The 22,341-nt window shown below is 38.1% G+C and overlaps 3 protein-coding genes across 4 annotated transcripts; 1 reads left to right on the forward strand and 2 right to left on the reverse strand.

The window, feature by feature from the left end:
* Positions 1-7,302: 7,302 nt before the first annotated feature.
* Positions 7,303-12,859, reverse strand: LOC18014749. 2 transcript variants are annotated; one of them, XM_024154143.1, is made up of 9 exons: positions 12,586-12,858; positions 9,760-12,321; positions 9,570-9,673; positions 9,402-9,471; positions 8,504-9,307; positions 8,206-8,408; positions 8,001-8,124; positions 7,708-7,914; positions 7,303-7,590 (listed from the first exon to the last, which is right to left on the reverse strand). In XM_024154143.1, the coding sequence occupies exons 1-9, from the start codon at positions 12,739-12,741 to the stop codon at positions 7,447-7,449; spliced, it is 4,374 nt and encodes a 1,457-aa protein (XP_024009911.1). In that variant the 5' UTR covers positions 12,742-12,858; the 3' UTR covers positions 7,303-7,446. The 2 variants fall into 2 exon arrangements, with proteins under 2 accessions (XP_024009911.1, XP_024009912.1); XM_024154144.1 differs by lacking the exons at positions 7,303-7,590; positions 7,708-7,914; positions 8,001-8,124 and having other exon boundaries at positions 8,301-8,415; positions 12,586-12,859.
* Positions 12,860-17,093: 4,234 nt separating this feature from the next.
* LOC18014551 (protein SGT1 homolog B) lies at positions 17,094-19,670 on the forward strand. Its single transcript, XM_006396867.2, has 10 exons — positions 17,094-17,375; positions 17,808-17,877; positions 17,979-18,103; positions 18,189-18,315; positions 18,395-18,491; positions 18,603-18,668; positions 18,744-18,882; positions 19,026-19,105; positions 19,182-19,286; positions 19,394-19,670. Exons 1-10 carry the CDS (start codon positions 17,216-17,218, stop codon positions 19,499-19,501), a joined length of 1,077 nt encoding a protein of 358 aa, XP_006396930.1. The 5' UTR covers positions 17,094-17,215; the 3' UTR covers positions 19,502-19,670.
* Positions 19,671-19,740: 70 nt separating this feature from the next.
* On the reverse strand, positions 19,741-22,149 carry LOC18014553 (serine/threonine-protein phosphatase PP1 isozyme 6). Its single transcript, XM_006396866.2, has 4 exons — positions 21,754-22,149; positions 20,675-21,234; positions 20,068-20,280; positions 19,741-19,964 (listed from the first exon to the last, which is right to left on the reverse strand). The coding sequence occupies exons 1-4, from the start codon at positions 21,929-21,931 to the stop codon at positions 19,947-19,949; spliced, it is 969 nt and encodes a 322-aa protein (XP_006396929.1). The 5' UTR covers positions 21,932-22,149; the 3' UTR covers positions 19,741-19,946.
* Between the last annotated feature and the right edge of the window lie 192 nt (positions 22,150-22,341).

Consider the following 22,341-nt stretch of genomic DNA (forward strand, 5'->3'; position numbering starts at 1 on the left):
AGCATTGCTGAAGAGGTTGCTGAAGAGGTTTCGGCCATCGATCCTCTCGAAGTTGCACTCACCAAAGCTGAAGGAGAACATGGGTATTTGAGTGAAGAAGCTGATGGGTTTGCAAAAATGCTGAATGCAAGCACGAGGATGCAAAGGCTGGTGGCGTACATGAGCTTAGAAGGCAAGGAGAGCTCACCTGCAGAAAAAGCCGACGGAGCACCTGCTCTGAATCCTGGAGCACCTGCTCCCGACGGCTTGATTGATGGACCTTGGAGCGAATTGAGAGCTCCGAAGCTTGAGCTCAAACCCCTTCCTGTGGGGCTCAGGTACGCGTTTCTAGGACCCAATTCGACATTCCCTGTGATAGTAAACTCTGAATTGAACAATGTAGAGATTGCCTTGCTTCTTTGTGAAATTAGAAAGTATAGGAAAGCTATAGGATATTCACTAGATGACATTCCAGGGATTTCTCCTGATCTTTGCATGCATAGAATACATCTAGAAGATGAATCAATGACTTCTGTAGAACATCAGAGGAGGTTAAACCCGAATCTACAAGATGTTGTAAAGAAAGAGATAATGAAACTTCTAGAAGCTGGTGTGATCTATGCAATTTCAGATAGTAATTGGGTTAGTCCGGTTCATGTAGTTCCTAAGAAAGGTGGCATCACTGTGATAAAAAATGATAGGAATGAATTGATACCAACTAGAACTGTTACTGGGCATCGAATGTGCATAGATTACAGGAAATTGAATGCTGCAACTCGCAAAGATCATTTTCCTTTACCATTTATCGATCAGATGCTTGAACGCTTGGCTAACCATCCTTATTACTGTTTCTTAGATGGTTATTCAGGTTTCTTTCAGATCCCAATCCACCCGGATGACCAGGATAAGACGACATTCACATGTCCTTATGGCACCTTTGCATATCGCAGAATGCCATTTGGCTTGTGTAATGCTCCAGCAACATTCCAACGCTGCATGATGTCGATTTTCACTGACCTGATTGAAGACATAATGGAAGTTTTCATGGACGATTTTTCTGTCTATGGAAGCTCCTTTTCTGTCTGTTTGTCTAATCTGTGCAGGGTTTTGCAGCGGTGTGAGGAGAAGCATCTGGTGCTTAACTGGGAGAAATGCCATTTCATGGTGAGAGATGGGATCGTGCTGGGACACAAAATCTCAGAGAAAGGGATCGAGGTGGACAGGGAAAAGATCGAGGTGATGATGAGTCTGCAGCCACCAACATCAGTCAAGGGGGTTCGCAGTTTTCTGGGCCATGCAGGTTTTTACAGACGCTTCATCAAAGATTTCTCGAAGATTGCCAGACCCCTGACGCAGCTGCTGTGCAAGGATGTGAAATTCGAGTTTGATGATGCATGTTTGGAGGCATTTCACAGGATAAAAGGAGCTTTGGTCAGCGCTCCTATTGTCCAGCCACCAGATTGGGAACTAGCTTTTGAGGTCATGACCGATGCTAGTGATTATGCAGTGGGAGCAGTGCTGGGACAGAGGAAAGAAAAGAAGCTCCACGTCATCTATTATGCTAGCCGAACACTCGACGAGGCTCAGTGCAGATATGCCACAACTGAAAAGGAGCTTCTTGCAGTGGTTTATGCTTTTGAGAAGTTCAGGTCCTACCTTGTTGGGTCGAAAGTTGTTGTTCACACAGACCATGCAGCTCTGAAATACCTGTTGACGAAGAAAGATGCCAAGCCAAGGCTCCTTCGATGGATCCTTTTGCTGCAGGAGTTTGATTTGGAGATTAAAGACAAAAAAGGGATTGATAATGGTGTTGCAGACCACTTTTCGAGGCTGAGGATAGATGATGACATTCCACTAAATGACAGCCTTCCTCATGAACAAGTTTACGCCATAGATGTTTCTGGGTTCGACGGGCACCTGCTCCCCACCGGAGCACCTGCTCTGACGAGTTTTTGCAACCAAGTTGACATAGATCGGCATTCTGGTTTCCCATGGTTTGGAGAGATTGCAAATTACCTTGCTGCAGAGCAGGAACCTGCAGGTTTTGTGGGAAACAAAAAGAAGAAGTTTCTGAAGGATGTGAGGCACTACTTTTGGGATGAGCCTTATTTATACAGGCATTGCTCTGATGGAATTTTCAGAAGATGTGTAGCTGACGAGGAGATACCAGGAGTGTTGTTTCATTGCCATGGATCCTCTTATGCAGGTCACTTCGCCACTTTCAAGACTGTGTCGAAAATTCTCCAAGCTGGGTATTGGTGGTCGACGATGTTCCGAGATGCAGCGAGTTTTATCTCCAGGTGTGACACATGTCAGAGACAAGGGAACATCAGCAGGAGGAATGAGATGCCTCAGAATTTCATCTTGGAAGTAGAGATTTTCGATGTGTGGGGTATAGACTTCATGGGACCTTTTCCATCATCTTATGGGAATGAGTATATTCTGGTGGCAGTTGACTATGTGTCAAAGTGGGTGGAAGCTCTGGCTAGTCCCACAAATGACGCAAAGGTGGTTTTAAAGATGTTCAAATCTGTCATTTTTCCCAGGTTTGGTGTGCCGCGAGTGGTGATTAGCGATGGAGGCTCTCACTTCATCAACAAAGTCTTTGAAAACTTGTTGAAGAAGAATGGTGTAAGGCATAAGGTGGCGACCCCATACCATCCTCAGACGAGTGGGCAAGTTGAGGTTTCCAACAGGGAAATCAAGAACATTCTGCAGAAGACTGTGAGCACCACAAGGAAGGATTGGGCAGTGAAGCTTGATGATGCTCTTTGGGCATACAGAACAGCTTACAAAACACCTTTGGGGACTACACCATTCCACTTGGTGTATGGAAAAGCATGTCATCTTCCAGTGGAACTTGAGTACAAAGCTGCTTGGGCAGTGAAGCTGCTGAATTTCGATGCAAGGAGTGCTCAGGAGAGGAGAGTAATGCAGTTGCATGAGCTGGAGGAAATTAGGCACCTGGCATATGAAAACTCGAAGATTTACAAAGAGAGGACAAAAGCTTTCCATGACAGGAGGATCCTCAACAGAAGCTTTGCACCAAACGATCATGTATTGCTCTTTAACTCTAGATTGAAATTGTTTCCAGGGAAGCTGAGATCGAGATGGTCTGGACCATTCACCATCAAGGAGGTTCGACCATATGGAGCTGTAGTGTTGCTGGACACTAAAGGAGGCGAGTTTGTTGTCAATGGACAGAGGTTGAAACCATACCTTGCTGGTCCAAATATCGCAGAAGGTCAATCAGTCACCCTAAGCGATCCTCCTCAAGCCTAAATGGCTTTCCAAGTCAAGCTAATGACTTAAAACAAGCGCTTGGTGGGAGGCAACCCACCGGTAAGAGTCTCTAACTTTGTGTCTTTCAATTCTTAGCTACTAACTTTGTTTTTAGGTTCTTTGTTTTCAAAAAAAAAAAAAAAAGGTAAGAAGTTGTTCAACGTGGAAGAGAAGATGTGAGGAAGAAGAAGGAAGAGCACCCAACCGGAGCACCTGCTCCATCTGCTGGGTTGGTTGCTCACCACGTAAAAAGTGACGAAAGAGCACCCCCTCCCCAGTCGGAGCACCTGCTCCACAGGGTGCTCACCACGTAAAAAAGACGAGGGAGCACCCAGCTCTGTTCCGGAGCACCTGCTCCGCCAGGGTGCTCTACATGTGCGAACCAGGTAAGTTTTCTGGACACTTCTCTAGCTTATTTTCACACCGGGGACAGTGTGAAGTAAGTTCGGGGGAGGATCATGACCCTTGTACTTCTTTCTTTTGCTTTCTTCCTTTTAGTACTTTCTTTGAGTCAGTTTTAGTTTGTTTCTTTGAGTTATTTTGTTTCTTTGAGTCAGTTTGTTATATGAGTCAAGTCAAAGATTGTGGGAATGAGGACCAATTCTATGATGATTTCAGACCATTTGTGAATCTTGACCATCTTCTTCTAGTGATTATTGCTGCAGAATCATCTAGATCGACTAATGGAAAATCCAAAGACAAAGCAGTAGACTAGAGGAGCCCAAAATTCTTGACACATCCAATGAACCTGAGCTAATTTTTCAGCTTTTCATTTTCCTCATCGATCAGGTTAGTGCTCATAGGGCTTGACTCCTCATTCTTACCTGACAAATAAAGACCTGTGTGATAGATTTGGTATTCCTCTCTTATGTTCTAAGCATTGTTTCAGGCTGTTTCTAAAAAAAAAAAATATGATCAAAAGGCAGAAAAGATTGAAATGATTTTCTTTTAGAAGTAAAGGGTTAGGAAAATTTCCAAGGATCCCATTATTTTACTTCTAAAGTGGAATGATCACACAAGGGATGGAAGCGAGGGGTAGGAAAATTTCCTGTGACCCCATTATTCGCCTACACCTTTGATATATGATGAGGGGACAAACCGGGGATTCGGTGGCAATCACCATCAATACTCGCGTCTTTGAACCTTGTTATATGTGCCGAAAAAAAAAAAAAAAAAAAAACGAAACAGCTTGAAAAGTGAATAAGTTCGGGGGAGAGGAAAGGTACTTTTGTGTAGTATGGTCAATTTGTTGAGGTATAAGTATGGGAACGAGTCTAGAAGGTCCTTAGCACTGGTTTTATCGATGAGACTCAGCGATGATGGGACATGGATGATGTTATGAAATTGAGGGACTAACCTGGAAAGCTGCAGCGTACGGAGAAGTATATGGAGGTTAGATTTTTGATTGATTTTGCAGCAGATTGTCACATGTCTTGGTCGGGTTTACGGTCTTTTGAGTTTTGCGAGTTCCCAGCTTTATCCAGTCATTCTTTTGGAGTTGAATTTGAGTTTGTTTGAGGACAAACAAGGATTCAAGTTCGGGGGAGTTGATGAGTGGAGATTTTGACTCATTCTAACTTGTGTTTACTGATTGTTTTAGGAGTTTTTGGAGTCTTTTCAGGAAGTTTCAGGTGACTTAGAGGCCTTATCAAAGGATTGGAGTGTTTAGGAGGCATTAGAGCAAAAAGAGATGAATTTGAGCAATAAGGAGCTATTTCACACGTTTTTGGAGAAATCATCCCCGGAGCACCTGCTCCCGGTTTGGACCCTTCGTGGAGCACCTGCTCCAGACGGGAGAAAAATAAGGAAAACGATTTTTACCTAATTCTGGGATCAGAAAGAGAATAAAAAGCCCAGAGCCGCCTGTGTTTTAGAATCACGTTTTTCTACAGACTTTATACGCTTTCTTTTTACAATTTCCTGAACCATAGAGTTTTTACTTGTAAGCTTTTGGGAGAAGAAATCTGCTACACTTTGAGAAGAATTCTGAACCCTATTATCTCTTCTGCGATTTTAATTCATGAATTCCTTTCCATCTGTTTCTGTGTTTCTTTTCTCCATGTCTGAGTAGATCTCTTAGCTAGATTAAAGCGTTCAAAGGATTTCATGAGTTAAAGGATTAGATGCAAATAGGGCTTGATATCTATTGTCTTCACCATTGTTAGACTTAATGCTTAGGTTGAATTGATCACTCAATCTGCGATTTTAGGTTAATCTGTTCATCAAAAGTGTAATAGGTTGCTAGAATAAACATTGGTGAGCGATTTGTCCTTAGCCAACGACAGTTGAAGTTAAGGCAAATTGTGAACAGATCAAACCTGCTAGCTAATGCTTGTCTGCAATTTTCTAGATTCAAACGACAGTTTAGGATTTAGGTTGTTAGACAAAGTTATCGAGATCACGACAGTGGATCGATAAGCTTTTCTGTTTGAGTTCGAGACTTGTGTTACACTTGTGCCCTGAATAGTCATCTGGTTCTTATCTCTGAAATTTCTGCGAATTGCTTTGGTCTAGTGCTTGTTTTAATTTGAATTTAAATCGTTGTTTGCCATTCTGTTTACTTTTTAGTTTTCGAAACAAACCATCTTTCGTCTTAGCTTTAATTCAATCCTCACAAATTCATAGAGTAACACTGGTCCTCTGGATTCCGAATCTTTTATATTACAACTACATCACTGTTCTATTGCAGTAGAAACTAGGAGTATATCTAGTGAGAATCAGAAAAGCACAAAATAGCTTGAAACTTAGACATACCCCCACACAAAAGCCAGAAAATAACTTAAAACTTAGGCAAAATGATGGAAATGTATATTGATATATGTTGGTCAAGTCGCTCATCACTGGAGATTATGTCAGCCACTTTTCTGCATGCTACGACGTCCTCAACCAATACGGAATGAAGCTGAACCTGGCAAAATGCACGTTCAGCATCACTGTCGGAGAATTTCTGAGGTACGTCGTAACTGAAAGAAGCATCAATGCAAACCCAAAATTATGTAGCTTAACTACACACTAAGCTTAGGACCAATGCAAACTAATTTGTATATTTGGCACAAATTATACACATACAGTACTTAATATATAGTACATATTCTTATCAAAGTTTTGTCAACCAAAAAAAAAACATTTACAGTAACCAAAGTTCATTCATTTATTATGAAAAGCAGAAAATAGCTTGAAACATAGACATGCCCCCCCACCCCACCCCACAAAAACCAAACATATAACCATAGAAACATACTTATAATATTATTTCAGTTCGTATCTTGATTTCCTTCTTTATAAACTCATAAACGCACAGACAAACATAAAACTCTTTACTAATCTCATTCTTTCTTGCACCACATTTAAATGGTGTTATTTTTGTTAACAAAATATACGACATAAGGGAAGATTTCCTAGATATGTAATACATGGTAGGTAGGGTTATGTCAGTTAAGTATGTCAAAAAAATATCTCTATTTCCAATGAGAGAACTGGATATGCATATGTCTCTCACACATATAGAACATTATTCAAATTTGCTAATGAAAAATCATATTATCCAAAAAGATATACGTTGTTCATTGTGAAATTTATCCCTAAAAATAAATATTATATTTAGACTTTTCTAACATTTCTGTTTTTATTATTGTCATTCTGATCATCTGACCAACTTAAAAAAAAAGGACCTAATTGACTATATAGAGAGATTGATTATTTTTAGTGAGGGAATGCTAAACTTCTTATAAAAAGAGAATATGCAGAAAACTGCCTGATTCATCTTGTGAATCAAACACGCCAAATGTGACATACGTTTTTATCTCATGTAGCATATGTTTTGATGATAAAATTAAATCCTGAAACTTGGAAAAAAAAAAAACACATTTTTAATGTCGTCAAATAAGGAAACAGTCAATATCTCAAAAGTTCTCTTTTAAGTTTTAAGTATCTTCGAAGCAAAAATCAGAACAGAGCATCTACGCTTCAAAGTCTTCCGGTAACAATCTTGTCCAGAAAATTTGAATAATATTATCTAATTCAACATATTTCTTTCATGTAATATTTCAATATATTATAAAATATTGACTCAGTATTAGTAATTTGCTATTCTTGGAAAGCTGCCAAAAAAACTTTCAAGCAAAAAGAGAAGAATGGATTAAGACTGACTGAATTCTTACAGTTGATTACTTTCGCTGTTACAACTTACAATAAGCAAGTGCCCAACTCAATACTGTGTCTTGTTAGAACTACTTTTCGTTCACTGGCCCATTCGAGGCGATAAGAGAGATCAAGATGGTGTATAAGCTGCTTTAGCCGCTCTGCGTGGCTTATGTTCTTTGAGGTTTCCTGTTCGAATCATACCGAAAAGAATAGATATCAGTTTACGACAGAGTTAAAGCCGCCATATAAAGTGATTGCTGAGTTTTGGCGATTAGATGATGATGATGATAACAATTAACTTACCTGAAGAGGAAGTTCTTGCTCATGGCTTGTGATGCTTGAGATCACACTTGTCCGAGTTGAGTTCGATGAAAAACCATCCCATGGATGCATAAATATCAGTTTTGTACATTGAACAGGTGTGAGGCTTCGGCTTAGTTTCTCCCACCAAACAGATCCTAGTGACCACCATCTGATCATCAACCCGTTTTCTGAAAACGCAACCAACCCCTACCATTGACAGAGATTTTATTCTTAGGATCTCTACATCAGTTTGCAGTAGTGAAAAAGTTGCAATTTGTATAAATCATGTATACCTCTCCATCTGGTGAAAAGCTGAGAGCTGATATAGCGGTTGTTACCGCAGATTCTGAAGCTCCTCTGAGCAAATTTGGAAGACCAGGAGGTCCACTCGCATCCAAAACCCTTACTTTTGTCATACTGCAATTAGAATCACACAAAACCACTAAGAAACCGAGATAAAGGTGGGACAAAAACACCAAAGCATGTAAGGTTTTGTACCTTTGCATGTCATATATGCGGATACATGCATTGTTGATCTCTGTGATAGCATCGCCAATTGCTAATCTTGTTGATGAATCATTTAGGATTACCATTGGAAATACACGCACAACTTCTCTCAGCGTAGCCATTGAGGTTTGTACGCAAGTTTTACGCATGACGGTGTTGCTTGGGTCCATCGTTTGAAGAATAAAGTTAACTACCTGCAAGCTTTTCCCAACTGTAATTCAAATCTCTCTACAGACAAACATCAGAAAAATCTCAACTCTCATCGAATGTAAAATTAGATGCAACGAACCTTGTCAAGATGCAGCACCAGATTTCTCGGAGAAGCACGGATTATTCTGATGAGAGTTCTGAGAGATACTACATGAACAGGAGAGTCAGAAGCTGTGGACCATATTTGGCTCTCTATTATACTTAGAAACCCAAGGACATCTGCTATTGCTAAACTCGGAAGAAGAACTTCGACCAGAGTCTCCTTTATAGACGATGGTACAGCTTGATGTGCCCCAACTGAGGAACTCACACACTCAATCTGGAAAAATATGTCTGAAACTATCCGAGGAATATCAGGTCCGATCAACAGTTTCCATGTAGTCTCCATTCCTTCTGAGAGAAGCTCCGCAGCAGTAGAGCTGTATTTCTCACTCATGGCCATAACCAGGTTCAACAATTTGTGGACGACCAGCATGGCTAGACCAGGTTTAACAAGGCTTGGATACCAGATTGATAAGGCAGCCGCGACAATGATGTGAGCCGCCATTGCGTCCTGACTTGTTCCACCAACGCAAGAAATCCAGTCTTGCATTTCAAAAGACTCAAGCCAGGAGAGTAGCTCCGACTCCTCTGCCTGAGAAAGCCGTTGAGCTTCATGGTTATGCTCAGAGTCCAAACTGTTTGTGGGCTGTTCTTCTTCTGAGCTAAGAGCTTTAGGTTCTTGCATATTGATTCCAGATAGGGATCTCACCAATTTTGCGTGTTCTGATGCGTAATCGCTGCATAACGGAAGAGGTATTGCCAAAGAAGCAGTGTGGTGGAATATAGACCGAGCAGCCATACGGACTTGTTCACTTCTATCTTGCCAGAAGGTTACTAAAAGCTACAATAAAGACAAGACGCAAACAGAGAAAATCTTAGCTCTGTTGTGATTATACCATACTATATGCCTATATGGTGAAGAATGAAGAACTCACCTGGAGTAACGGTGGCTTCAGATCAGGATATCTCTCTGCCAGATTCCGTGTGTAGAATGCTGCCAAGGTGCTGTAAGAAAACGAAAATTGTTTTGACATTCGGAGTAAAATATGAAGGTGAAAAACCTTCGAAAGAAGAGAACTGGTTCCAAAGACCACATGCTGTACCTGCTAGCTGTGGCAGTGGAATGTGACAGACTTATCATGCACTGAGCAAGCGACACCATCATCAGTGACCTCAACGCAGAAAACTCCGAAGATGATTTCCAGAGCTGGAATGTTCTATGAACTCTTAGAAAAAGTAGGATATTGTTGAAATATGTGCGGTTGTGACATCAATATAAGTCACTAGGAATACCTCAAGTGTTGCATTTAAACCCGGGAATGCTAATGTCAATGACCCTTTGTCCCCCTGCAAACCGGAGGCTACAATGAAACTCTCTGGTCTTTTTAGCTTTAGATGTGCTATTAGCATTTGATCGAGTTCAGAATCTATACCCCACAAATGCAGAAAGGATAAACTAAATCGAATTAGATATTCCCCAATTGCCTTGTCCATGTGAACAACTTCTGCAGGGTTATCTACAGTCTTCTGGACAGGAGACTTGTTGTTTGAAGTCTTCTGTTGCGCGGTCGGCTTACCACTACTCTCTTCTGGTATCTTATGTAATTCAGAGTCTTCATGTGTTTGGCAAGAAACTGCTAAAGACGAAAGATCGAAAATCAGCGTAGAGATTCCAGGGACCGGGCAAGCGCATTTGATGGGAGTGTATCCGATGCTTTGGAAAAAAGATGAAACACTAGAACTCTCTTCTCCAGTCTGTTCCTGTGAAGCACTTGGCTTAGATGTTGGCAAAAAGCCTGCTCTCTCGTAGTTCTTTAAATAAAATGGTTTCCTCTCTTCATCTACTGGGAAAAGTAAAGAGGAAACTGATGTATTTCCATTTAACACAGAGCCAGATTGAGATTTCGCACTAATGCCAGCACAAAAATGATCAAACATGGAATGTGAAGCTGCCCCATGGAGAACACGTTCTCGAACACCTGTCTTTACATCCCATATGTACAAAACATCAATTGGATCTGATTTCCTAGAAAGGGAGCGGAAAAGACATGCAATGTAGCCTCTTGTACCATCCCAAACGACTTTTTCAGGATAGTTTGGGTGCCCAGGAAACATCCTTTCGACCCGTAATGTCTCAAGAGAAGAAAGAGCAACACATGAATCATCCCCAACAGATAGAAAGCAATCGCTCCATGGGTATTCTGTTCGAGCGGGTGCAAGAATGATTTGGCGCACCGGAGAAACATGTTGGTGCATGATCATGACTACATTGCCGCTCTCAAGATCCCAGATGCGGATGGTGCAGTCCATACTTCCAGATATCAAAACATGAGAAGAACTACATCCTTTTGCAGACCCAAGCATTCGATGCGCTGCTAAGCATAGAACAGCTCCTGTATGTCCCAAGAGATGCTGCTTAGAGACAAGTGAATCAGTGTCTGATCTCGGGCTTGAAGCAGGTGAATCAAGTCCATGAAGAAAATCAAACTTTGCAATTTCTATTTCACCGCTAAAGAAACCATGGACAACAGCATATGGGACATACATGTTCTCTGAAATAACCATGGAAGCTGACACACACTGTCCACTGTCACTAACAAAGCTTCGTAGATCATTTTCGGTAGTGCATTGACTTCCTAAATGAGAAATACCAGGTTCTACACCAATCGAGCCCTTACGATATAAACAAGAGCTTGAAATCCAATCAGTAAAATATGATCCTTCTCCAAGCATTTTGCACTGAAGCTGGAGTTCTTTTTCATCACCATTTCCTAGGGAGAGTGACCAGACAGTTATATGGGGCCTCCACTGAAAAGGTTGTTCAATATCACAACAGCTAGACTCAACGCGAAGAAGATACTGCCTCAACTGTACAAAACAAAACGATGATTTTTCTGAATGCTGATCAGAGGCAGTAACAATCTCACCACGGTTCTTATATGTAAATTCACCATCTATATACGACATATCAAACAACACAGCAGAACCATTTTCATCCCAAAGCACAAAAGTTTCAGAAATTATATCATCTTTATCACCTTCGGTAGCTGATGTACTAGAGTAAACTAACACTGCTTCTTTGAAATGAAAATCGGAAGAAAACGAGTTGTCTACGAAAGATATCTCTCCTATTGCCTCCCCTTGATTCAACAACCAAAAGACACTCCTATTCTTTGAGAAAAGAGCAACAAGATTCCCTCGAGTTATTACTGATATAGCTACTTCCCCGTTATTTAACCAGTTTCTAGACACGACAGAGCCTTTGCTCGATTCAGATACATCTTCACCCTTCTCAGAGTTCTCTGACACTGGAACCAATTGCAGCCTACCAGATGAATCAGCCATGAGCAATGATTCCTGTTCCTCCAACTGAACCACACACATGAACTTTAAATGGCCAATAGATAAATTCCCATGGAAAACTGTATGAACAATCGTAAGAGTATAAGTGTCCACAACAACCACAGTGCATCTCGACGGTTTTCTGTTCTGAAAATCTGTATCTGCTACAGCTTCAGCTCCATCAACAGTATCTAGAGAATGGCTCTCAATATAAGAACACCCAACACATACATATCTCGGTTCTGATGGCAAAGTACACAAAATCGACGGGCTTCCCACCCAAGGAGGTAACTTTCTTCGACGCCTACAATGGCCACTGCTTCTGCTCCATACGCACAGTACACCATCAGTACAAGCACTGATCAGTGCACTACAATCAACAAATGGGTCCGCATTACAACTATCTGAACAATCTGATGTAACTCCCTTTCCTGAAACTGTGGTGGGATCACAAACAGCGAGATCTGCTATAGGTGCAGCATGGCCACACAACATAGCAATCGGCTTAACTTCCTGATAGATAAAAAAAAAGCCTAATTGAGATGAGAAAGCAAACAAAAGATTACCAAAGAGAATTTGAGCTTGATGCATCTGAGTTATCCTCATTATGAGTGTTATACTAGATCATCTTAAGCAAAACAATAATGTATAACAATGTGCTAAGAGATCAGCTCGGAAGAGAAACTTGATTTGATTCGATCGTAAATCAAAGTTTAACCAAGACCATAAACATTCAGAAAACGATTGATTGAGCAAGCATGAGGCGAGACGAGTTACCGAATTGGACTCGGACGAAGAGATACTCCACCAGATGATAGACCCATCGGATCCGCCGGTGTAAAGAGTCGGGGGATTGGTCAGAGCGGCTGTGGCGGTGACTCGATGAGATGGAGGCGCTCGAGACCATAGGCACGCGACGGATCGGCACTTCATCGGCCGAGTTTAGTGCTGACCGGCCCGAATCACGCGATACAAAGCACCCAACTGAGTCAGTGAGCGAGTCAGGGTGAAGGAAGAACAAGAAGACGGAATTGTGACGACGTTTGTAGTGATCACGGCAGAGTAACGGCCGTTTGTAAAGAGCTCAACTTTTTTTGGTTTGTACTGTAGTACTTGGTACAGACGCAAATTACATGACGTTTATTCCTTATAGGCATGAATAAATTGATTTTCTCTAACGTTTGCAAACGCGGTTTCACGATTTGTACACTATGATCACAAAAAAGGTTTTACTTACATCACACTTTTTAAACCAAAATATTCTCTTTTTTGTGATTAAAGAATATACTATTAACACAAAACCATTTTTGAAATATGTGTTGAGACACCACTTAAATTGAACATGTTCTAGATGTATAAAACTTCTGACCAAACATTTATTAAATATATTTTTCTACGACAAATCAAATATATTAATATATTTATAAGATACAGTAACATTTTCAATAGAACCATTAACGCAAATAAAAGAAATTAAAACAATTTCGATGAAAAGATAAAGAATAATCATGCTATCTTTTCGTAATCTTATAAGCTAACACACAAAATCTGTTATGTCCCCCCTTTTATACACTTTTTATCAGCTATTATCTTGCTGATAAAACTCCAAAATGCACTTGACATTACTTTGATTAATAAGATAAAACTAAATATTGTTGGTGATGAATCTGGAACATGTCTTCTAAAACTCGATAAGATATGCAATATCCGCCTGCAAATACCCAACCTGATCATGCAAAAAAGATTTCAATCCGAAATTCACCTATGCATACCGGTTTGACCAATACCCATCAAATCTTCAAACATCATCTTTTTCTCCAATTTGTTATAAAGCTCTAGCAATAGTTCCATCTATGGCTTCTAGATTTCTTCCCAGACTACTTTTCACAGTCAATGTTCTTTCTACAATGAATATTCATGGATCCCAAAACTGGATATGAAATTGCTCTCTCGATTTGGATAGTCCAAATTCAGAAAATTTTGAACTTTTCAAATGTATGGGTAAACATAACCAGATTATACGGTGGAGAGATAAAGTTTCAAAGATGAAGGGATATACTTGTTGAAGAAAACTACAACCGCATGGAGAAATTCCCACGGAATGAAACCGGCAATATTGATCTTGGACTTTTGCCGGATTACGGCCGGAACAGCACTCTCTCGAAGAAGAGAGTTACTGAGAAGAACATCTTGGAGATGAATTATCAGAGAGAACCACAAACGAATCAGATGCATTGATGGATCTCAGATGGGTTTGTGTCGACGAGGCGATAGAATTGACATAATCGACTTTATATGAATAAACTAAGGAAAGCAAACCGCGTCGGAGAAACCAACGCCAGCCAGAAACAATGGAGAAATGGAGAATGGTCGCTTTTGGTAGAGAAGTTGAAATAGCCTTGAGAAAATTACGGTTACGTCTTTCGATAAAATATATTTACATTTATTAAATATATTATAAACTTAAAATTACAAATTAAACATACATAAATCAATAACACTTAAATTAGCTCTTATACCTCATTTCATATTTGATATATTACAAAATATAATTTATAAAAAAACTTTAGAAACATAATGAATATTAACTTTTAACCTATCTTTTATCTATAAATACAAGTATACCTATCTTTTAATTACCTTTAAATACTAGTATTTATAGACCTTCAACCCCCATAAAATTTATTCTTTATCATGTGTTAAACATTGATGATCATCACACCAATGTTTTATCCATTGTAGAGGCAATGCACTTTTTTGTTTCATCAAGTGGAATCAAAGCAATTTACTTGCCAGTCACAAATTCATTGAAAATGGAGTTAAATTTGGATCATTTACTTCATCAAAAGTTCAAAACTAACCACACACTCTATGTACTACATGTTTAAGAAAGCTTCCCTTATCTCGTATACTTTTTAACAAAAATAACACTCTTATAATGTGGTGCAAAAAAGAATGTGGTGCAAGAAGAGCTGAAATGATATTATTAGTAGGATTTTGTGGCTGTATGTTTAGCTTTTGTATGGATATGTATATGTTTCAAGTTATATTCTGCTTTCCACTATGAGTAAATGATCTTTGGTGAATGTATTGTTTTTTCTTTCTTGTCCACATAACTTTGTATGAATATATGTTTATAATTATGTGCATAACTTGTGTCAAACAATCAAATAAATTTATGTTGGTTGAAAGCTTGGTGTGTGTTATGTTATATTGTATGAATCAATAAACTAGCTAATCTTCTAAACATCTTACTATGTTGCTTGTATATAGCATTAGTCAAATATTTTTACATGGACTGAAGATTTTCATATCATCGACATATATTTCATTGGGCTTATTCTCATCGAGCATCCTGAAGCAATTGAGCCCACCATTGAAGAGCATCTCAATCCAATCGAGTCTACTGCATGTAGAAGATTTGCAAGAGGTTGAGTTCTAAAATGTTCAAGATCGCAGAAAAAGTCATTAAACCTAAGATGAAATCCTCACCCAAACGCCACCAAACAAATCCCCCATCCAAATGCCGTCGAACCAGTTCTCTCATGTAGACGTTGTCGAACAATTCTCAATGTCACCAAACAGTTCCTCAACAGTGCGAGTTTTCCACTACAGATAGAACAGTCCGCTGAAGAATTCCCAAGTTACTGCATCTTGTTGCTGAAAATGATGAGATGAAGTAGATTTTGACTACAAAAACCTTAAGAAAATATTTTGTTTGGATTAATTGTAAAGTTTTTTTTTTACATTGTAATTTTTTTTTACATATCATTCTCCATTAAATCAAAATTGATAATTATCTTCTAATTTTTTCATGAAACTCTTTTTAGAAAAAATTATAAAGTATCAAATCAATAAGTTTGAAATTTTGAAATAAAATATTAATCTTTTGGAACAAAATAGAAAACAAAAAAACTTGAATAATTTTATAAAAATATATAGTTATAAGTGAAACATATATATGGTATAAATTATTAACATATATCATAATCTAATAAAGTGTTGACACATATCACATTTATACAAATTAGATTAGGTTCCGCGTGATAAGCAAAAACATTATAAGATATTCATAATTTAAAATTAATAATTCGTATAATTATGCTCTTTATATTAGATTATAAATTAAAAACGTGTTATGTTATCCACAAATAATATTTTATAATTACAGTTTAGAAATTAATTCATATTATTAATAATTTGTCTAAATAAATATGATAAGGTTCCAAAAACATAATTACCATTATATTGTAGTTTTAGTATTTTGTTCTTATTTTATTTTTTCTATTTTAGTAATTTTCATTTGAATAAGCATAATTTATTTTTAAATAAATAAATAATAAGAAATTTATATTTCTACATTGACAACACGATAAAAATTAACAATAACACATGTTACGATTTGATGAGTTATAATTATTTTGTGTGCCAGTTGCCACATTCACATTGAAATATTTAATATTATATAATGAGAAGATTGTAAGAAAATATCATATATCAAATTATGAATAGATCTTATCTTATTATATCAAGTTGATTATGTTCAATGTGAGTATTACACATAAAACAATTATAAATTCGAAAATAGTAATATATATTATTATTAATTTAGATCATGACATGTATTAATATAATAATATAAATTTAATAAATAATAAAATAAGAAAAAACTGTGTTTTAAAAAATGAAAACTAATAAAATCGAAAAAACTAAAATATGAGAATAAAAAAAAATACAAATAGAAAAAATAAAAAAATATAAATTATTAAATCTAAGTAACATTCATTAAGAAAACATAACAATGAATCAATTAAATGATAATATATCTGATAATCAAATTTCAAATCTTATATAGCTTAAAGCTGATTTTAACTATAAAATCAATATTTCTTAATTTGGTATATTATGAATCATATGGATTTAATAAGTTATATTTTTTAATTCATTTTTTTAATTATTTTAATTTTATTAGTTTTTAATTTATTTATAAAACAATCTTCCTTTTCTTTTTTTATTATTTGGAAAGTTTTTATTATTATATTGACTCAAATCATAATCTAAATTAGTGATGATATATTGTCATGATTATATTTATCCTATTTATGAATAGTATTATCACGATAAGACGTTAGATTTTATATGATAAAATAAATATTATTTAGAAATAACAATTATTGAATCTTTACTAATAATTTTTTTGCAACTAGTATTTGTTGAAATCTGGATAATGGAAGATTTCTTTTTTTTCTTTTTTCTTATTTCTCTGTTAAATAACCTAATAAAGGATTAAAAGCGTTCTAACTCGAAGGCAAGGCTCAAAAAACAAAAAATCCAGGATCGGTCTCTTTCTCTATAATCCGTCTTCTTCCTCCCTTCGTATACTCAAATCCGGAAAAGAATCCATTCAATGGCGAAGGAATTGGCGGAGAAAGCTAAAGAGGCTTTCTTAGATGACGACTTCGATGTCGCTGTTGACTTATACTCGAAAGCCATTGACTTAGATCCCAATTGCGCCGCCTTCTTCGCCGATCGTGCTCAGGCCAACATCAAAATCGATAACTTCACTGGTATTCTCTTCGTTTCCTAAAATCACCCATAAATCTCGTAAATTAATTAGACGGATTCTTCTTCGTGAGTTCTGGGGGTTTTTGTCTTCTCGTTCGTAATTCGATCTTTTACAGAGGAACCTGATTTTGCATATGGGGTTTAGATTAGTGTTAGGGTTCTTTTGCGAGTTTTTGAGTAATTTTAACTTTTTATGCTTCATGTCACAATCTTTACTCGTAATCTGTCCCTGTAGCTACTTGATTCCTGTTCAATAACCTTATTGGATTTTGCTTCTTTGTAGTGAGTAAAAATTTGAACTTTTTTTAAAAATAAGTGACCAGGAATAGCTTAGCATCAGTTTATAGGTTAAATTTTTGTGTTCCTTAGCAAAGAATCCACGCATCTTCTTCACTAATTTTAATATTTTATCTTTTGTGGTTCTCCATGGACAGACGCTGTTGCAGATGCGAACAAAGCCATCGACTTGGAACCTACGTTGGCAAAAGCGTACCTCAGAAAGGGGTATGATACTATCATCAGCCCTCTGTATCAAGTTTAATGACGATTTGTTTATATACTTAAACTTGATTGGATTCATTTCTAATTCTACGCTGTATTTGCAGCACTGCTTGTATGAAGCTAGAAGAATACAGTACTGCCAAAGCAGCCCTAGAAAAGGGCGCATCCGTTGCACCAAATGAATCGAAATTTAAGAAGATGATCGATGAATGCAATCTTCGCATTGCAGGTATTACATAAACTACTAAACAATTCTCAATATTTGTCTGCACCTAGGCTTAGGTTTTTGATATGGTCTCTTTATCTCTGTTCAGAAGAAGAGAAAGATTTGGCTCCATCGATGCCAACAACTTTGCCTTCAAGCTCTACAACACCACTAGCAACGGCAGCTGATGTTCCTCCTGTTCCAGTTCCTGCTGCACCTGCCAAACCGATGTTTAGGTAGTCTAGTTATCAAAAGTGTTCGTTCCTTTTTAATTTCTCGAATCACTATATATTCTCAAACTTGATGGTTAAACAGACACGAGTTCTACCAGAAGCCAGAAGAAGTTGTAGTGACAATTTTCGCTAAAGGAATACCAAAGGAAAACGTAACTATCGACTTTGGTGACCAGATTGTGAGTATCCTGTATTCACATGAATGCATGTTTTTTTTAACTGAATCTAACTCGCTTTGTAGTCTGACATTGTGTACTGATTTGAGATATCTATCTGGGCTTTTTGTACAGCTGAGTGTTGTGATTGATGTTGCTGGAGAGGAAGCTTATCATTTTCAGCCAAGATTGTTTGGGAAGGTATATTCGAGTAATGAAATTGTGGTGCTTTAATACATTCTTTGACTAAATCATTTTCTGTGGTTCTTTATATAGATAATACCAGAGAAGTGCAGATTTGAAGTATTGGCAACCAAAGTTGAGATCCGTCTCGCAAAAGCAGAGATAATCACTTGGGCCTCCCTTGAATTTGGCAAAGGACAAGCTGTTCTGCCTAAACCCAATGTCGCATCAGGTTTTGCCCTGAAACCCTTTTGCTTCAGTTCACCTCAGAAGTTACAGTATAATTGATTTTATCTGTTCCAAACCGCAATTGTAAAACCTTAAACAACTGAAGCCAGGCGGTCTCTTCTCATGTAACTTTATGTTCATATGCAGCGGTTTCGCAGAGGCCCGTGTATCCTTCTTCAAAGCCGGGAAAAGACTGGGACAAGCTGGAAGCTGAAGTGAAGAAACAGGTTCGTCTTGTAACTTTAGAGGCTTTGCTTTACCTTTACTTTATTATTTTTCTGCTTATCTCTTTCGAATACGCAGGAGAAGGATGAGAAGCTAGATGGAGATGCAGCAATGAACAAGTTTTTCAGCGATATTTACCAGAGTGCAGATGAGGACATGAGGCGAGCCATGAACAAATCATTTGTGAGCTAATCCAGTCTCTCTTTTGGTCGTCATTTTGGTTTGACATGGTTTCCTTTGTCCTTTTGACTGATGATATATACCTTCTTGGGTGCTTTTCGGTTTAACAGGCAGAGTCGAACGGGACGGTACTGTCTACAAACTGGAAAGAGGTTGGGACTAAGAAAGTGGAGAGCACTCCACCAGATGGTATGGAGCTCAAGAAGTGGGAGTATTGATCTTTCAAATCATGTTTTCTTGTTTTTGTTAAAAATTCTGACAAATCTAAGAACGAAAGTTTCTTTTGGGTTTTGCTTGAATTTGGCTCTCTCATCCTTGCGTTGTGGTCTTAAAGAACGGTCTGATACTTTTGATTTTGTAATAGAAAAACCTCGCAAGTTTATGTTTTGTTCTTTTTCTTTTTTCTTTCTCGAGGCCTTTCATGATATTCTAACGTTGTGATCTAAGGCTAGATGTATAAAGTATAAACCCTTCAGTTGAAAATTGCTATGAAACATGTTCCACAAATCAATCTTACAAAACAATCTAATAAAACAAAATCTTGGCTATAATAAAACAACCTAACAAAACAAACTGTTGCCTCGATCACGTACATTGACTTTTAAAAAAAATCGAACCCATCGGCTTCACTCTTTTCTTGATTCCATAATTGAAATGATGGACTTAACCACCTTTTCCACCCTGCAAAAAAAATTAACATATCAACCTTAAGTTGACTTATCTATATTGCCAAAACTGATAAGCCGATGATGCAATTTTATATATGAGGGAGATAGTATTTCACCTTATGAGGTGGGGTTCCTGGTCTGTGAACATTGTTGTTGAATCCAAATCTTCCTTTCTTCTCAGTTGACTTGAGGATTTGGAATGAACATGTCAAGCTATCATCAACACTCATCATTGCGCCAGCATTGTCAAACTCACCACAGTAATTGGGTGCAGAGAATATTGTCACCAGTTGTCTCTTTGCAAAGAACTCATATCCATCTTCTACAACCTGCGAAATCAGTTAGCGACGAATTGAATTAAGTGAAAAACTACAGCCCTCTGTTTGACTACCTAGGAATATACACACGTCTTAATATTAGCACTTATATCATAAATGTAATATGGTTTATGCTTTTTCTTTACTTTCTGAATATAAAGTCACAGATAAGAACAAAAAATTAAAGATAGAAAGCCTAGGGGTGAATTCCAAAGTCGAACAACTCCCCCAATATTCTCCTATCACCTTATGATCATGAGCCTTTTCTATTCATACTCAGTGACTAACTAGCTGATGCTGCATTGTTGATGGACACTTATCTTAATGGCACCAAACAGACTATAACCATTTCAATAATCTAACCCCGTTTTTGCAAGATACACTAGCTAGTGTGGTTTAGCTTTACCTGATGAGCCCGGCATACAAGATCAAGGTCATGAGTTTGAAGGAACTCAGCAACTTTGTCGGGCCCAAATGTATATGAGACACCTCTGTCATTCTCCCCCCACCCTGTAATATCTCTGTCAGGATCAGCCCATAACAAATCACAAAGAACGCCCTGATCAGGAACATCAATAGGACGAGGAATCCGCCTTATATCATCCAAGCTCTTCAGATCAGGCGATAGACCACCATGCATACAGAGGATCTTGTCGTCAATGAGAGCAGCAACAGGCAGACAGTTGAAACAGTCAGTGAAACTCTTCCACAGGCGCACGTTATATCTTCTTTTGCATTCATCGTAGAACCCGTATACACGGTTGATTGAAGCACATTCGTGATTGCCTCTGAGAAGAAAGAAGTTGAGCTTGTATTTGATCTTGTAGGCAAGAAGAAGGCATATGGTCTCTATGCTCTGCTTACCACGATCAACATAGTCCCCGAGGAACAAGTAATTTGCAGCTGGAGGATACCCACCATATTCAAACAACCGCAAGAGGTCTGGAAACTGACCATGAACATCACCTGCTCATCAACATAAAGATTTGAAATCGTCAACAATAATTATATATCAAACAGTTCTGATAGCAGCAGAGAGGGTTTATTGTAAGCACAGTGGAAAGTGCAGGGGGATACAATTATCATACTCCAAATTCATCAACTAGTAAACAAAATCATTAGCTATCAAATGAAGCTTTTTTCGTGTAATATGTCAGGCTAGAATCCAATCTCAGGTTATGCATCAGAGCTAAGGAACATGGTTTCTCAGAGACTCACAAGTAACTTATTCGCTACTAAAAAAAAAACTCTACTTGAAGTTACAAAGCAATTAAGTAACTCGCAACATACCTATTTCAAATCTATTCAATGTAAGCGTATAGCTCAAAACAAAGCTTAACTCCCCAAAGACATACTTACAAAGCTAAACATTTGTCAAAAATAAAAGACACAACAGAAGAAGAAAGAGTATGCAAGATAATACGAGTAAGCAGAGAAAGACAAGGAAAGATTAAAAAAGATTGTATCTTCGTTGAGTAGTATTACCGCAAATTTTGATAGGAGCCTCGAGCTCGAGGAGATTAGGCTGGCTGAGAAAAACCTCTTTCGAAGCCGAACATAGCTGCCGTATCTCCACCTCAAGTAGCTTTACCTGCTTCACCGTCCTCCCATGATTAGGCTCCAAAAGCCGCCGTATTATATCGTCCAGTAAACTCTCGTCCATCGTAGCAATAAGCCAAAAACCCAAAACCCCTTTCAATCTCTCTTTCTCACACACACGCACAAAATAGAAATCAAGAGAAACCTATAATTTGAAAACTTCTCGCCTGCCGAATCCAGAGAAATACGACGATTTTTTTACCGCCGGCGTCTCTGGGTTCGTATCGTTGACGGAGAAGATACAAAGAGGGTTATGTAGGTAAAGCGGAGAAGAGACCCAATTTCCTAAACCCTAGAACTTTTTTTTTAAACACAAAAATTTCATCATCCAAACTCAGAGGAGCGTAGAAGTGGGCCCTAGCTAGTTCCCGCACGTGGCAAGTCCTCCTACGCACGTGCGATCCGTTGATTATTCTGTCCGTTTGACGCATTTTAAGAATTTACACTGACAGGTCCCTAGAGTATTTTCTTTTT

The sequence above is a fragment of the Eutrema salsugineum genome, unplaced genomic scaffold (genome assembly GCF_000478725.1).
Source record: "Eutrema salsugineum unplaced genomic scaffold, Eutsalg1_0 scaffold_3, whole genome shotgun sequence".
NCBI classification, from domain to species: Eukaryota; Viridiplantae; Streptophyta; class Magnoliopsida; order Brassicales; family Brassicaceae; genus Eutrema; species Eutrema salsugineum.